The sequence below is a fragment of the Mycteria americana genome, chromosome 3 (assembly GCF_035582795.1).
Source record: "Mycteria americana isolate JAX WOST 10 ecotype Jacksonville Zoo and Gardens chromosome 3, USCA_MyAme_1.0, whole genome shotgun sequence".
Taxonomy (NCBI): Eukaryota; Metazoa; Chordata; class Aves; order Ciconiiformes; family Ciconiidae; genus Mycteria; species Mycteria americana.
In genome coordinates, this window is record NC_134367.1 from 84,104,984 (window position 1) to 84,121,180 (window position 16,197).

The 16,197-nt window shown below is 40.7% G+C and overlaps 1 protein-coding gene across 4 annotated transcripts in view; it reads right to left on the reverse strand.

Annotated features, from left to right (window-relative positions):
* Positions 1-16,197, reverse strand: part of PCNX2 (pecanex 2) — a 159,981-nt gene that overhangs the window by 110,915 nt on the left and 32,869 nt on the right. For all 4 annotated transcript variants that reach the window (XM_075495898.1, XM_075495897.1, XM_075495896.1 and 1 more), the window contains exons 9-12: positions 10,705-10,840; positions 7,387-7,529; positions 5,899-6,052; positions 5,769-5,801 (exon numbers count right to left, since the gene is read on the reverse strand). In XM_075495898.1, coding sequence (XP_075352013.1) covers positions 5,769-5,801; positions 5,899-6,052; positions 7,387-7,529; positions 10,705-10,840 — 466 coding nt within the window. The remainder of the gene's footprint in view (positions 1-5,768; positions 5,802-5,898; positions 6,053-7,386; positions 7,530-10,704; positions 10,841-16,197) is intronic.

A 16,197-nucleotide genomic window follows, 5' to 3' on the forward strand; every position in this document is an offset into this window, starting at 1 on the left:
TCTTATCTCTTGAATTACGGAACCTAGGTTTTATCTTTGCATTGTAATTTTTTGAAGGCAGTTAGGTAAGACAGAGTTGATGACTAGAAGTCCAGAGGTTTAGCTCCACACCCCTTTCAGTTCCAAGCAGAACACTGACATACTCAATTAGGTTTACAGTGCATATTTAACTCTTACTTCTAAATGAGTTCACGGCGCACTGGGTGAAGAACTGGCAGAAGGGCAGAGCTCAAAGGGTCGTAGTGAATGGGGCTACATCTGGCTGGTGACCAGTCACCAGCGGTGTTCCTCAGGGGTCAATTCTAGGGCCAGTTCTGTTCAATACATTTATCAACAATCAACAATCTGTTCAATACATTTATCAACACTCTGGACACAGAAGCTGAACGCACCATTAGCAAGTTTGCTGATGATACCAAACTGTGAGGTGCTGTTGACTCTCTTGAGGGACACGAGGCCTTGCAGAGGGATCTAGATAGATTGCAGAATTGGGCTGTGATTAATGGGATGAAATTTAACAAGTCCAAATGCCGGATTCTGCACCTAGGATGGAGTAACACCAGGCACAAGTATAAATTGGGAGAGGAGTGGCTGGGGAGCAGCCCTGCAGAAAGGGATCTGGGGGTGCTCACCATGAGCCAGCAGCGTGCCCTGGCAGCCAAGGGGGGAAACCGCATCCTGGGGTGCATCAAACACGGCATAACCAGCCGGTCAAAAGAGGCGATCGTCCCGCTGGATTCAGTGTTGGTGCAGCCTCACCTCGAGTGCTGTGTGCAGTTCTGGGCCCCGCAATTTAAGAAGGATGTGAAGGTCCTTGGCTGCATCCAGAGGAGGGCAACAAAGCTGGTGAAAGGGCTGGAAGGAATGTCCTGTGAGGAGCGGCTAGGGGCTTTGGGCTTATCTGCTTTGGAGAGGAGGAGGCTGATGGGCGACCTCACTGCTCTCTACAGCTTCCTGAGGAGGGGACGTGGGGAGGGAGGTGCTGATCTCTTCTCCCTGGTACCCAGTGATAGGATGCATGGGCATGGTTCAAAGCTGCACCAGGGGAGGTTTAGACTGGGCATTAGGAAGCATTTCTTTACCAAGAGAGTGGTCAAACACTGGAACAGGCTTCAAAGAGATTGATGGTCGATGGTGGTTGATGCCCCAAGCCTGTCAGTGTTTAAGAGGCATTTGGACAATGCCCTTAACAACAGGCTTTAACTTGGTCAGCCCTGAACTGGTCAGGCATTTGGACTAGATTATCATTGTAGGTCCCTTCCAGCTGAAATAGTCTATTTACTCTAAATAAATCACTCTTACCATGCTAACAACAATAATGCTAGTTAGGATTGAGGAAGCAGCTTTCAAAGGTTGTCTGAACAGCCTGCAAAACGTGAGCAAATACTACCTTCCCTATTTTTCAGGTGGTAGTGAGGAATGAGACAGAATCCTGAAAAGGAAATCTTGCCTACTATTGGATCAACAGGAGCAAAGCAATGCAGCAGCAATGCACTCGGAAGGACACTGGCTGTACAACTGTCGCACTGCTTGGGATGCGCTCAAGCTGAATGAGCTTCCCAGAGCCCAGCAGAGACTCCAGTCCCCACACCTGGGGAACAGGCAACACAAGCAAAAGGAAATGCTGTGAGTGTTAGTTCTGTATTTCACTGTCATTTACATCCTTTGTGTGAGGGGGATTATTCGGGACAGGATTGGTTTGAGGCCAACAGTGGACATCTTCTAGAAAAGAGAGGGATCACTGGATGGTGCATCACCTCCTGAAGCCACAGCCAGGGAACGGACATTATATTTCCTCTTTTCAAGGTTTTAGAAACAAAACAAAACAACAACAAAAAAAAAAAGAGGCCAAGCCCTCATGTGCCTGCCACCAACAGGCCAAGCTAGGCAGCGCTTCACCAAAATGGGCATGTGGCAGTGCAACTTATCAACAAGATATTTTAGATATTAAGGGCTCATTTTGTTCTACTAGACAAACTCAAATTTTGACATGCAAAACTGATTTCATCTTGGTAAAACTACTCCACTCTGCGTTCTCCTTCAGAAGAATTTAAATAATGAAGCTGAATTCCTTTTATATTTTACATCTCATTTGTTGAACAATCATTTTTTTTTCTCTGCTGAAAAAAATTTCAGTGAAAACTCTTCCTTTCCCTAAGGCTGCCAAAAAAGGTCACTGACTTTTTCAGGTCCATGTTTCTCATGAATATGTTTCAGAAACACATTCACATCCTACAAACACAGCACTGTTGCATCTCGTATTTTGATAAAATATTAAGATTTTCAACAAAGCTAGAATAATTTCATGAACACTTCTATTTATTAAAATAGCACTTTTGACTGCAAAGCATTTTTATGGGGAAATTTCAGAAAGATCTAATGATTTTTTTGTTTGTGGGTGCACACATGCAAGAGCAAAAAGACAGAAGGCTTTATATAAAAAGAAAAGTGCATGTGCTCAGTTCTACAGAAAAGCTTACAGGGACAAAGTAAAAATACTTTTTAAGTATCTTACGGGATTTATGAAACTGCCCATGGTAGCTACCCAACTGAGTTAGCTATCTGCTTTGGCAGGTAATGGGACCGAGACAATGAATTTATGCAAGCGATTCTGTAAATCTTATTAAGAGCATGACTGCAATCTTTCAAAGCTCAAATGCCTTTGTAAACCTGAGCCAGATCCTGAGCTATACAGAAGTCTCATGAGGGACTTACAGACAAGCTCTCATGATCCTTCTATATAGCCGTTTACTACAGACACAGCCTTTATTGCCCAATCTGCTGCTGCCTCTAACCAGTATCAAGAAACTCTGCAATCAAAGCCACTTGTCCAAAACCTTGAAATGCACAGGACAAGGATCTCTTGGATCTCTGAATTTGATACCCTGCAGTCACTGGCACCTCCCTTACATTCTGCTATTAATAAACTGATACGACTCACACTTGGGATGGACTTTTTTTTTTTCTTCTTCTCCCCACCACTCCAGTGAGGAGGCTGTTCCTGAATCTCACCATCCCAGAACCACGTACCCCTGTGTGAACAGCAAGTAAAGGCCACCAGCTCCCAATGGACCAGAACCAGAAAGGCTAAAGCACAGGCTGACAGGAAAATTAGGCTCTCATCTTGTAGCAGGCAACAGTACTAAACTTGCAGCTATGATAAATGCCAGTAGCCAGCATTAGCTGTAGAACCTGGGAAGTTCCAACTTAAACACCAAAGCTGATCAAAACAGAACTATTATCACAATTCAATAAAATGAGTATAAAAGTCAAAACATTAGCTGGGTTAGATAGGTTCTCTGTATACTGAAACTCAGCCCTTACCACAATGACAGTATACAGATAATACAGTGTTCAACTTGGAGACCCTAGCTGTCGCAGCATGGTATGGGCAAGAAATAATCTTATCCCCAGTAAAATTGTACCAGACTACCAGACTTCATAGGGTTTAGTCAGCAAGCTCTTCCTCAGCACCAGGAAGTGAATACACTGGCGCCCAGAAGGAGTTCAGAACAAAAGCCTTATGCGTCCGTAGGCACTGTGCTTTCTGAATTCACTGAATGGTATTTTAAAGCAGAGTCTTTCAAAATGGTATAGGCTAGAGATGACAAAGCCGCATCAAACAGTAACAAAGTCTGCATGTGAGAGATAGGGAAGAAGTTTGGAACCTCCTTGGCAGGCATGGATAACATAAGGCATTAGCGGCTATTCACAAATCCAAGAATAGAAATTAATTCAGTGTGCAAATCTGTGGCTCGCAATGGTTTGTTTCACACTGAAAAAAAAAATCTCATCTGCATTTTCATTCATGGACATGGTACTGATCATTCTTTAATCCCTCTGCTGTTCTGCATCCTTACATTAGCATCAAGAGATGTTATTCTCTCTAATTTTAATGTAGTCACATGAATTATGAAGCAGTACGTGGAGTATCTTTTCTCACCCTCTTGTCTTATTTTTCGTGGTGCTTCCTAGCTTAAGCAAGCCTTTACAAATACCTATTGTGTTAAAAAGATACAATGTAGAAATAGCTAATCTTTTAGTTTAACTTTATCTATAATGCCTCCCACCTTTAAAACCCTCCGTGGAAAAACTCTCTAAATTTTATTTCCATTGCAGTTCATATGGTACACCAAAAAGTTTGCAAGAAAATGTCCTTGATAAATGAAATTTTAGGAAAGCATAGGGAAGATGGGAATACACCTATTATTACTTTGTTACACTACTGCATGACACACAGAATACAACATGGTGAATAATACTTGTAACAGTATTGTGGGAGTCTGAAATGCAAACCTGGATTCTGCACAAAAAGTGGTCTGTTTAAACTTCATTAGCTACTTTGTCTTTAATACTATAAAAATATGGGCTAGATAGGTTTATAATGAAGGTTTGATTAAACTGTTTGCCACACACTTTAAACAAATATAAACATTATTAATGTCTGAATAAGTGGAAACTATTTGATTACAGTTCACATTATTATGTCTAGACACCTGCTAGTTGAACTGACAAATAATATTATTTTAGTCCCCAAAACCCCAACTTTTTACTGAGGTAGGAATATTTCTTTAATGTATTGAAAATATTACCCTACAATGTGTAAGTTGCTGTTTATTAGCCTTCCCTACTTTTTATGCAGACAGGTATTTCCTGTGAATGCATTATAACCAACAATACCGTAAGTTCACCCCATAATAACTGGCAGGGAAAAGAAACTAAGGATCTTCTGAAATCCATCTCAGTGAAATGCCTAGCATACACTTGTAAATAACCTCAATTTCAAGTTCAGCCTGTATTTCTAGCCTCTAAACTGACAAAAATAATTGCTCCCTGCCAAAGGGAAATAATCCAGCAGACCTGCAGTTTTCAACATGCTGTTTTTGAACCCTGAGGGAAGAGAGGGGGTCCTCAAAAACATTCAAAGAGCTAAATAAGAAACATGAGCAACTAAGCAGCCAGTGTAAAAGCAAGCAAGGGACCTTGTGACCACCGAAATGTCTTCCAAGGTCCGCAAATCAGAAATGCTGAGACACCATGACAGGTGGAGGAGTCAGGTTGCAGTTGTAGGATGATGCTCCTAAACCAGTCCTATAATGAGGACAGACTTGGGTAAGGAACTGTTTCCTTGCAAGGTGGTTGTCACTGTCAGAGCTCTGTTTCTCAGACATACTCAAAATAGCTACCAGCAAAGATCCTTACAGCCTGTGTTCATCCACAGATTTGGCCATTTCTTCAGGACACAAGCACAGAAACTGTGACCATATTATAACAAAGGGAGAACACTTGTGCCATTTGATGAGCTAATAATACCTTTGGAAAATACATCTGCAATACCAGATTAAAAAATAATTAAATAAAATCAATCCCCAATCTCAAAAAAAAAAAAATTTTTAAGCCCCAACTGACCAATGACTGAGGTGCTAATCTGGAACTTCTGCTGTTTTCAGTCACTGTTTCTAGAAAGAAAAAGCCTGTCTGATGCCACAGGATTGAATTTCAGCAAACTAGTTCAGACGCATTTGTTTTTACTGCATATTTTAGCTTAAAGAAAAAGCACTTTTCTAATAGCAGTGATAAATTCAAATAGCTTAAAATTAATCAAATGTAGTACAAAGTCTCAAAGTCATAGACAACATCTTGCTCATTTTCACAAATCATCTAGAACAGCAAATTACTTATACCTGTGTTTCACTGAACAGCCAACTGTTTCACAGCACATAAGTGATAATAAAGGAGAAAGATTTGTTATACAGGCCGAGACTTACATGTATTGGTGAAGCAGGATCAGGCTGAACACTCTGAAAGCAAAAAAGAAAAAATAAGTTTGCTTACAGGATTTTGCCTTTGTAGAAGTTAGAATAGAATTCAGCAGTTGGGTATGAACTTGTGTCCTACCTTTAGGAGAGAATACTGGCAGCTGGCCATCACGAGACAGAACAACAGAACCCAAATGTCTTTACAGAAGCCTTGATTCAGAGTCAGGAATCCAAGAAGTGAAACGAGAACTACTAGAAGGACAGCAAATACATTCTCCTTTATATCTTCTGTCCTATGTGAATAAAAATGTTGAGACACGTATAAATATTTATATATTCATTAGAGCAAGGTAGGTCCATTTGCAGCTGGTATGAACTGTCAATGCTGGAGCTACCAGAATTTACTGAATCTGAGGTTTTGCTCCCAAAACTACATTTCCATGTTCAATGGTACTTCACCCACATGCCAAAGACCTTATCCACTGTGACGGCTAAAATGTATAGAAAAAAGGCATATGCACTGAAGTTCAGCACCCTCCAATCTCACTCCCCAAACTGAATTCCACAGTAGAGCTGATTTGAATGTAGGCAAGTGTATGTTTATAAAAAACCAACCAAACAAAAAACCCAAACACTTTTAAATGAGGAAATAAGGCATTCGTTTAATGAAAAATATACGTCAGACAACAAAGAATGAGATGAGAGACCAAATTTGCATCCGATGCTTTATTAGTTTTATCTGTTCTATTAGAACATGGAAGCTAAGATAAAAACCAGTGTTAATATTTAGGGTATAACAAAAGAATTTATCAGCAGATGCTTTCTATGCATCATTGAAACACAGAGATAAGACACCACAGATTAGCACGTATCTGCTCTGGACCTAAGCTCCCTGACTCTATAGCCTTACTTCTGCAGCATGTAAAACTGTCATCTGAAATTTCTGTTGTGGAGCCCACATTGACATATATGGCATAGCACCCACCCAAAGGCAGAGATAGGAGAGCCAGCAGCCATTAGGTATATAGGCTAACATGTCTGAAGCTCCTAACAGTCCGGCGGATTACCACGTGAGGTCTAATTGCAAAGAGCACTGCCTGAAGAGCTGACACCAAATGAAACTGAGGGACTAGAAAAGGGAGAGATGCCAAAAAAAGAAATTTACTCTAAACAAGTAAAACTGAACTGGAACAGAGGGAGCAGCTGAAAGATCCCCTCCTGAATATTCACTCTATAATTTTTTTTTTTTTTTTTAAGATTGGAGTACTTGGCTTACAATACCCTGGGACCCTTCCACTTCTGTATTTTTGCACAAAACACTGATTTGCTCATCAGAAAGCTCAGAACCATTGGATTGTACAGCTGAGAGTCAAATTAAAGACTATTATATAGGCCTGGTGCTCACATGAATCAAAGTCTCTGCTTGAAGATGAATGGTAGCGAGAACCACCAAAACTAACTCTGAAGAAAAACATCATCTTCTACTTAAAGCAAACAAGCATCTATCTACTCAACTAAGACACCAATACAATGCTCAATTTTTCCTTCTCTAGTCACCTGCATTGGTCTATACATGTGGACCCACTCACTGTCACACTACATAGTGCTGCATTTTAATAAAGCTTACCTGTCCAACAATGCCAACAAAGTAAGTCGATCATACCAGACTTTAATCCATTTGCCAGGGAATATAATAAATCTGTAAAACTGCCTGTTCAGTTTCCGCTGTGCTGAAGAACATGAAGAATCCTCAGGGTCCTGGGTGGGTTGCTTTAAAAACAAACAAACCAGAAATACACAAAACACACTTTCACATCGACATGAGGCTGCCAGCAAAACGGGTGTTTAAAAGGCCAAATTTACATGAAGTTTCAGATTATGATTTTTGTTTTCTAAAAGGGATAGAGGGAGAACTTATTTTCTTCATTTAAAATTAGAAACAAAGATATCACACCAGCTTAATTATTGCAGATGGATAGAAGTTATATAAATTGTGGAACTCAAGAGTGATAATATGCTTTAAACATAAATATTGGTTAAAAAATAATTATTCTTTAGTCCCGATCCACTTCTTGTCTAAAGTTTCTTTTTGAATATTTTTTCCATGCATCAGGCTAATTACAGCACAAGTCAAAACCACACATGATAGGACAAATCCTTGTTTTTAACCAAAAAAACAAGTAGGCTTTAAGGCCTAGAGGCATGACTTATCATCTCTCCTTCCAGAACACAGCTTTGTTTATCTTTCCTGAGATGTTTCTAATACCACATCAGGTGCGCATCCTCAAGAACAGCAAGCGGAGAAAAAAAAAAATTGCAAACAAGCACAAACAGCATAAAATCACTAGTTTAACAATCTCTAATCTTACCATCACAATCATAAACCCTTCCTTTTGAATATTGCTTTTGTCAGATTCTAAGGCCTTTTCTTCTTGCCTGTGTTTGGACTACAGCATTTCAGTTCTCCTCCAACTCTACACCTGCACTCCTTCACCAACACTTGTGGGGAGGGAGGCTTATCTACAGACCATCAGCCAAAGTCTGCAAAGCTAGACAACGGAACAAAAAAAACCTCTGCAAAGTAGTGATTTCTTTCCAAGGTACACCAATAATTGATTGGGGTGGGGGCGGGAATCACTTATTTTTCTTTCAAGAAGAATTTGCCTGAGATTTCTAATCAGTGTAAAGCCTAGTGGTTTTCCACCTCCTTCTACCTCCCCCATTGTTAATGAAACATTAAACATTAGATAATACATACATCTATCTATTATGGAACTCTAGGCAACGTTTACATTAGAATTATTTGTGTTAGATTAACTTTCCTAGTCAGAGAAGGGGATTTCTGTGTGAAATAATTGATCACCACCTTGAATCGTAACTGTCAGAAAAACACAGATTTTTAAACAACCTGTCCACCTGCAAAAAAAGAATTGTTAAAGTTTCTCTCAGATTATTGGAATAATTTCTAATCTTCACTTTCCAGGAAAAGGAATTTAACACATAATTTACACGTGACAATGTATTGCTGCGCATCAGCTAGGAACCAACTCTGATATTCTCAGTCTGCTGGCAAACGCGAAGTAAAACAGGTTAGCTTAAGCTTTGGAGAAGGAAATACAAGTTTATGCATTTTATCTCATGCCTCGGATTGACTAAAAGTGTACAGCCACGTGGTGCCGGGTAGCTCAGCCGCTATCAGCACAGGACAGTAACTGACTCATGTTTCCGAGTGTTCAGACATGACAGGGGATGCCAGGCTGTTTGGCATTCTTTCATTTATTAACAATTCCAAGGAATTTTAAAGCTGTGAGACTGATTGCAATCCTTTCACCACACTGATTTTAAAGTCTAGAAGTAGTTTAGGTACTCCAAATTTTAGTATTTCCATTACCACTTTAAAAAGTCACTTAATTATGAGGTTGGGGCATTTTTAAAGAAAAATATATTTTAAAATATTACAGTTGCTAATACTGGCACAGTTTTGTTTCTCTTGGGTCCTATTTCCCAACAGAAAGCAATGTGAAACTCAATCAACTGCAATCATTAACTTCACTCATCTAGATTGCTCACTATAACTAAATAAAAAGAAAATTAAAATGGTGGCAAAGAGTCCATTAAAAATACCCGAGGATCCGATTGTTCGGTCCTCAGAACAAGCTTAACACGTATTTAACTGAGTGCGTAAGTGAACATTTTGGCTCCCAAGGAACTGTAATATTTGGATGAAGTCCATTACATGAGGCTTGCAGTTCTTGGGCTGGAGTCAGATTTTGGAGCTGCGTTTGGGAAACTCTCTGACTAGCTCTGAGCAAGTCACTAAGTCTAATTGTGCCTCCTATCAAAAAAGGTCTTATAAAAATTCACTTCATAAATTTATATGGTGTCAGAGACAGCCTGAAACCCTAGCTTCATTGAAATCAATGACAAAACTTTTCCTGACTTACATAGGCTCAGAATTTCATGTTTAATAAAAAAAAAAAAAAATCAGAAACCAGGAAGTTCTGAAATTACTGCCTGGCCTTGTTACAAACTTGCTATGTGATCTTGAGCAATATGTCTTACTTCTTAATGGTACAGTTTTCCCAGAAGGGGGGGGAGGGAAGGCATGATAATTGTTCTCTAATTTACAGGCAGTTTACAAGATTATAAATATCTGGAAAACATCTGAGCCTTTTAGATGGAAGTCTCCGTCCAAATCCGAAACACACAATTCAGGACAAGTTCCTGATTTTTAATTTAAATAGTTTCTTTATACAAGTTGCTTCTAGCTTTAAGTTCCTGTACAAAATCTAAGATGAAAGATAATTAACTGGCATTTTAAGGTTATTCATAAATATCAAACTAGAATTGGCCATGGAATAAAAGAGAAGGTTAAAGTTGTTATAAAAGGAATTGTAAAAACAGATTACAGCCTTAAGCCATTGGTCACAGACCCCAAACACTGTAAAGTTCAAGTCTGTCCACATATTACCATACAAACTGAACTCTGAGGGCCTTTTTCTTTTACCAGCTGCATTGAGGAGGTGGCTTTGACATTCCACAACAGACATCCAGAAGTCTGGTTGCCCGATTCAGAAAAGTAAAACCAGACATGAGGTTTTAGGATAGTAATGAATCTGGAATAAACCCTTCATACTATTAAAATCTGGTGGTGTGTCTAAAATCCTAACAGCTGTGTCCTCTTTCCTTCAAATGAAGTAAGACTGGAGATAGAAGATCAAATTTTTAGGTGATGGAGTCTAAGTACTCCCTTAGGACACTACTCAGTGTCAGTAGAAAGCAGCTGAATTGCATCCATCAACATAAAATACATCTTCTCCCACATGAGCAATACCAGGCAAAGTAGTATAGAAAAAGCAACAAAACTGTCTCAGGAACAAGCCTGCAGCATTTGTTTATAAAGGAGCTTATCAAAATGCTATGAAACTGAGATATTACAATGTACCCGTGGGCTTTCTGAAAGGGTCCTTCGTGCCACCATCAGTAGGAGCTGCTGCTGAAGCGCACTAGCTGCTTGATCCCCGGAAGACGGTTCTTGGCTCTCTGAAGTGGTAGTACTAGAGGAGCTGAACTGTATTTCACTGTGCACAGAGGGGAGAAAGGAAAGAGACTGTTTTAAGAAGCAGTATTTTCCTAGTATTTCTGAAACATTACAGGATGAAGCCTGTAATTACATTACTGGTTGGCTCACAGGACATGGAGCCTTCCACCTCCATACCCGAAATCTAGCCCAGGCCCACAAAGCAGCTAACACCCAAATTTAGATACACATGGTCTACTACAGCCACCACAGAGAAACAGATACTTCTATATCAATTTTTCTCATCCTGAGATGAACACCTACAATGAATCACACTTCAGAGGTGCCTTTTTCTGTCCACTGACAATAATTCAGGTCAAGAGCTGCATATCTACAGAGCAAAACTGCAGGGTAGCTACTGCAGAGATCCCAGATTAGCTTTCAAACAAGCTCACTGAGGTACCAAGCTAGTCTGGCCTCACCTGCACTGAATTCGGCGAGTCCCAATTTACCCTACTGAGAATTCAGGCTACAAGAACTTCCTTCTGCCCTAGCAAGATGACAACAATACATGAGCTAATTCACGTAGGGCTAGCTCAGATATCCCCTCAGATATCACCCTGGGAGGGCCCTGAACAAGATGCTATTTTTTTTTGTCCTCCGTGTTTTACGGCTTTACGTTGTAGATACAGCACTTAAAACAGTTTACTCGAGGAAATCTTCTGCATTTACAGCAGCGATACCTGTTGGTTGCAGAAATGATGTGCTACCATGACATGACTGACTGGGTCTCAGCAAGAACTATATCGAAATGAAATAATTGTTACTTGGGTAAAAGGTTTATTTTGAATACTTCTTGCTTATTCTCTTCCAAATAAGGTTTATACATCAGGCGCCCTGCTCTGACCTCATTACTCCCCCCCACCTCTGGGTGCCTGCCTTGGGCTCTTACTACTTTCATATCTGCATGAGGTGAAAGCACCTCGGTGCTCATGCAAGGTAGTCAATACCTACTGTTCCTCTTTTCCATAAAGGAAAGACAAGCAGGAAGAAACTAGAGCAACCTGCCTACAGTCAGCCAGGAAGCCTGTGGCAGGGCAAAGAATAAAACTCTCATCTTGCATACCCCTATGCTTGTCCCCAAGCCACCTTACCAATTTTAGTTAACTCAACCTTCCTTGCCTTTGGGTGCCAGTTCCCAAAGCCTGTCATGTAACCCTTGTTAAACTCAACAAAAGGGGCTTTAAAATTGTGGCTGTCCTGTTAACTTCAGCTGCAGTGGCTAGCACTGTGCTGGGATAAGGTTCAATGTCTGCATTACTTAGAAGCAGGGCTGAAGAGTTACACCAACAGCTTGAAACACGCACACTCCCTCCATCTCCCATCCAGGACTTGCTAGCTCTGCCTTGACCAACAGGAACACCAGCAGCCTCGGGCTGTCACTGCAGGAGCCATCCTGCCTCTGGTCTCTAAGCCAGGTAGTTTAGTTTTTTCAAAGCCTTGATTGCTATCAGGCTTGGATCCCAGACCTGATATTCACCATCTGCCACTCCAGCAGAGCTATCAGTTAAGTAAAAATGAGAGTGCCCCATGTTCCTGACCCTAATGGCTTCCCTTGCACTCCCCACTCCTCCTGCTACAGGCAGAAGCATAATCTGCTCCACAGAGTCAGGACAGCTGTCATGTTCCCTTTGGACAGTACTAGGAAATGAGGACTTGGACCCACACAACCCACTTGATGTCCCAGCCACGAGGCAGCCCCCCATAAGAACGTATCTCCTTTGTGGGTCTTGTTTAGCACCTTGTCAGCAGTCAATAACAAAAAAGTACAGAAGGAATGGGAACCGATCCAAGATCCTGGATCTCAACCAAAAGATTTCGGCAGGAAGAAAGAGGAGGAAGCCTAGAGGCATGGCTCCCAGAAGGAAGATTCCCACAGATATGGACTACAGAGGACAGCCATGCCTTTTGCATATTTTGAAGTGCCCTACTCAAGGGTGACCTTGTCCAGCTTGAAGGAAAGCAACAGATTTTTTGTTTTGTTTCCTCAGGATGAGCTGTCCTGTTCCTTGTCATTGTGGGTGCAATCCTGGGACTCCCTGTTCACAGCAGGAAAAAGGCAAGTGTAGCCCAGGTTATGCAGGAACACTACCCTGGGAATTCCTGCCCAAAAGGCAAGCCAACAAAGCAGCAGGGAATAGAACAGTGGCTGCTCATGCCTTCCTAAATGAAGAGTTAATCTCCAATAACTTTCTGCATCTTTAGCTATCTTTCTACAAAAGCCAAGTGGAGTCAAGAGTATTTCTAGATTGGACCATGTCTTTTATCCCATGTTTACCAAGAATGGAAATGGCATAAGAATGGATAGATAGGCCAAGATATTCCCCTGGTACTCTGCTCTACCAGTTCTCAGAAAACAAAATTCTTTCACTTGTAAGACTTCTTCCAAGAATAAACTTGGGAGATCAAATCATCTCCCACCAGACTTGAAGATAACCGAAAAGCCAAGAGAGCCCGTAGTCTGTTTTCTGTTTGCAGAAAAAATTCATAGCTCCACCTATCAGCAACTGGCAGAAGAGTCCACAAGCAGCTGGGACACTGACTGTGGGAAAAAGTTGGAAACTTCATAGGCCTGAAAAGGTAATTAGGGCAGAGAAGCTGGGAAGGCAGAGCTAGCAAAGCAACAATTCCAAAATCAGAAGCCATCATCTGGCCTTCATCTGCCTCCTGTGCCTTCTATTCATCAGTCTCATCTGTCTATCTTCTTACTCTTTCCTCATCTTTTGTTCCCCTCAGCTCCTGTCTGCTGTTTTTTTCCTCCTTATCCCTATTTTCCACACAACCTCCTTCTGACATTCACTTGCTACCCCCCTGATGCTGAGTCGCTTGCACAGCTACTTAGAAGCGGTACGTCTCATCTGATGACATCATTATCACACTGACAGCAAATACCAGTAAGAAATGCAATGGTGGTGTTTGTGTTTTTGTAAGCCTATAAACTAGATTCCATAAATTTATTGCCATATATAAATAGGAGCACACACTCTCTAATCATAAAATCATTATAACAGAGCTGATCGCAGTATAACATGGAATCTTGCTAAATAGAAAATCTGTTCATTTGCAGAATCAAATTAATGTTATCAAGATCTACTACAGTAAACTGCACTGCTAATATAAGCAAAGGTATAATTGAAATAAATTTTGAATAATAAATTATTAACTAAAAATATCTTTGATAAACACACAACCTATGCAGATCAAATGCAAAAGCTACATAGCACCCTCTACCGATAACTGGATATAAAGTCAGGAATTTTTTTCTGGCTCATAATTCAGTTTTGTAAGAACACTGAGTAAACATAAGCTAGTTGAGCAATCATATAACACTGCGAATGTTTTAGTATAACCACACAGCAATGGAAAAATCTTCCTTCTCCCTCTCTAATTAGTCTGTGACAGTTGCCTTATACCACTGACAATTTGGCCCAAGCCATTCAAATATAACCCAGCCTAAGTCACCCCCTTTCTTCAGGATTAGCTAAGCCTTGAGTCTGAACACCTCTCAAGGTAAGCTCATTATACAGGCACGCCACAAAGAATTCCCCGTTAATAAAGTTGGTTTGCACATCTTGGCTAAATTTCATTTTAACCTTCATATAGGAGAAAGGACAAGGAACCTTGTAACCAACGGCACAACAGTCACTGTAACAAAGCACCTTCCTCTTGGTTCTCACATGCTTAAAACCAGAAAGATTCCACTAGACTGCTTCAGACAGCTGTCTGCATCACTACAAAGCCTAACAGCATGTAACAAATATCCACAGCAATAATAAATAATATAGCTGAAAGCTATTTGTAATACTCACTAAAACACCACTCTTAAGTCAAAGCAGCTATGGCTGTGACATTTGAAGAAGAGCCAGAGTGAAGCTCAGAGCTGGGAATCTCCCTTTCTGCACATCCAACGAGCAACCACTTCTGAGGTACTGGTCTGGGGTGCATTCAAAGTGTTTGCCGAAGCGAGACCCGAGCGATCTGGTACAAGAGCCAGCTAGTGCTAATGACATTGCAGGAACTCCAAAAGCCCTTACTTCTGTGCCCTTTCAAAAAGGTCAGTTTGTGGTACGAACGTAGGTGTCCGAACTGACATTGAAAGTATTGGATCAACAGCAGCCCATAGCTCACCGATGGCACCTCCGCTACTCAATGTCATTGCTGTCGTCTTCCTACCACCACCTCAGCAGCTTTGCTCCTTCTCACCTAAAATGGCCTCCCTGCCATTTCACATCCCAATCACTTCCACACCTCGTCACACAGGCCTCTTGCTATGTCTCTACTCATTGCTCATTAGGTCTCCACTACAAAGCTGCCAGCACTAATCTGACCTGAGTATTGCACAATTCAGGACTGAGATTAAATCCACTAGTTGTGGATATCGCTTTTTTAAGCAGCAGATGATTTACAGTTCCCAATTGTACTACCAAATAACAAGACAAACTAAAAAGCAACTTAAAATATATCAGGAAATTGAAATATGCAAAAGTGATAGCTGCATTAAGACTGGATAATTATGTGACAAACCCGATCATAGCAAACATGGAAAAAACATGAAGAAGAGGAGGCAATCTTCAGTTTTTTGGTAAGAAATTAATAGTTTGAAAAAGAATACAATTAATTCAGAATGCATATTTTAACTTTCCTTAGTGGTTACTTCTAAGGGGAGCTCTGGCTAAGGACGAAATCCCTCTTAAGTCTTGTTCACATTTTGCTAGTCATGCAACAGGATTTGGGGGAGGATTTTCGGCATGTTTTAACTAGCAATAACAACACCCCTAATGATAATAAGATAGAATACCAGAGTTCACAGAATGGGAAAGCTGGATGCACTGATTTACTGACATAACAGAGAGGAAAGGATATAAGACCCCTGTTAAAGTTTTGCAATAGACTACAAAAGGAGCAGTGGTACATATTAAGGTCATTAAGTCAGATAGTACATATGGACAGAAAGGCCTTGTAAAGCATCCTACCAGGAGCACTGTGGGCAATATGAAGGCAGGAAGTTATGAACGCCTTCTTACTCCGGTGTAAGAATGGGATCTACTCGGTACACTCTTACTTCTCAGTATTCAGATTTTTTTATTTTGATAACAAGTACGTAAATTGATAATTTGTAAGCCTGTTACTTTTCAGAGCAAAGATAAACGTACCAACAACTTCAAAAACAAACAGCATGTACTAGCTAATAAACTAGAGGATGCATTTTGAGCAGATGCAGCTTTACTGGAATTAATGCATTAACAGCACCCCCGGTTCCATTATCTCCGGAGTCTTTTAAAACATTCCTTTTAGCTCTCCTTATGAAAGGGTGGGGGGAGGGAAGAGAAGCCAGTCCCACAAGCCAAAGGACTACCG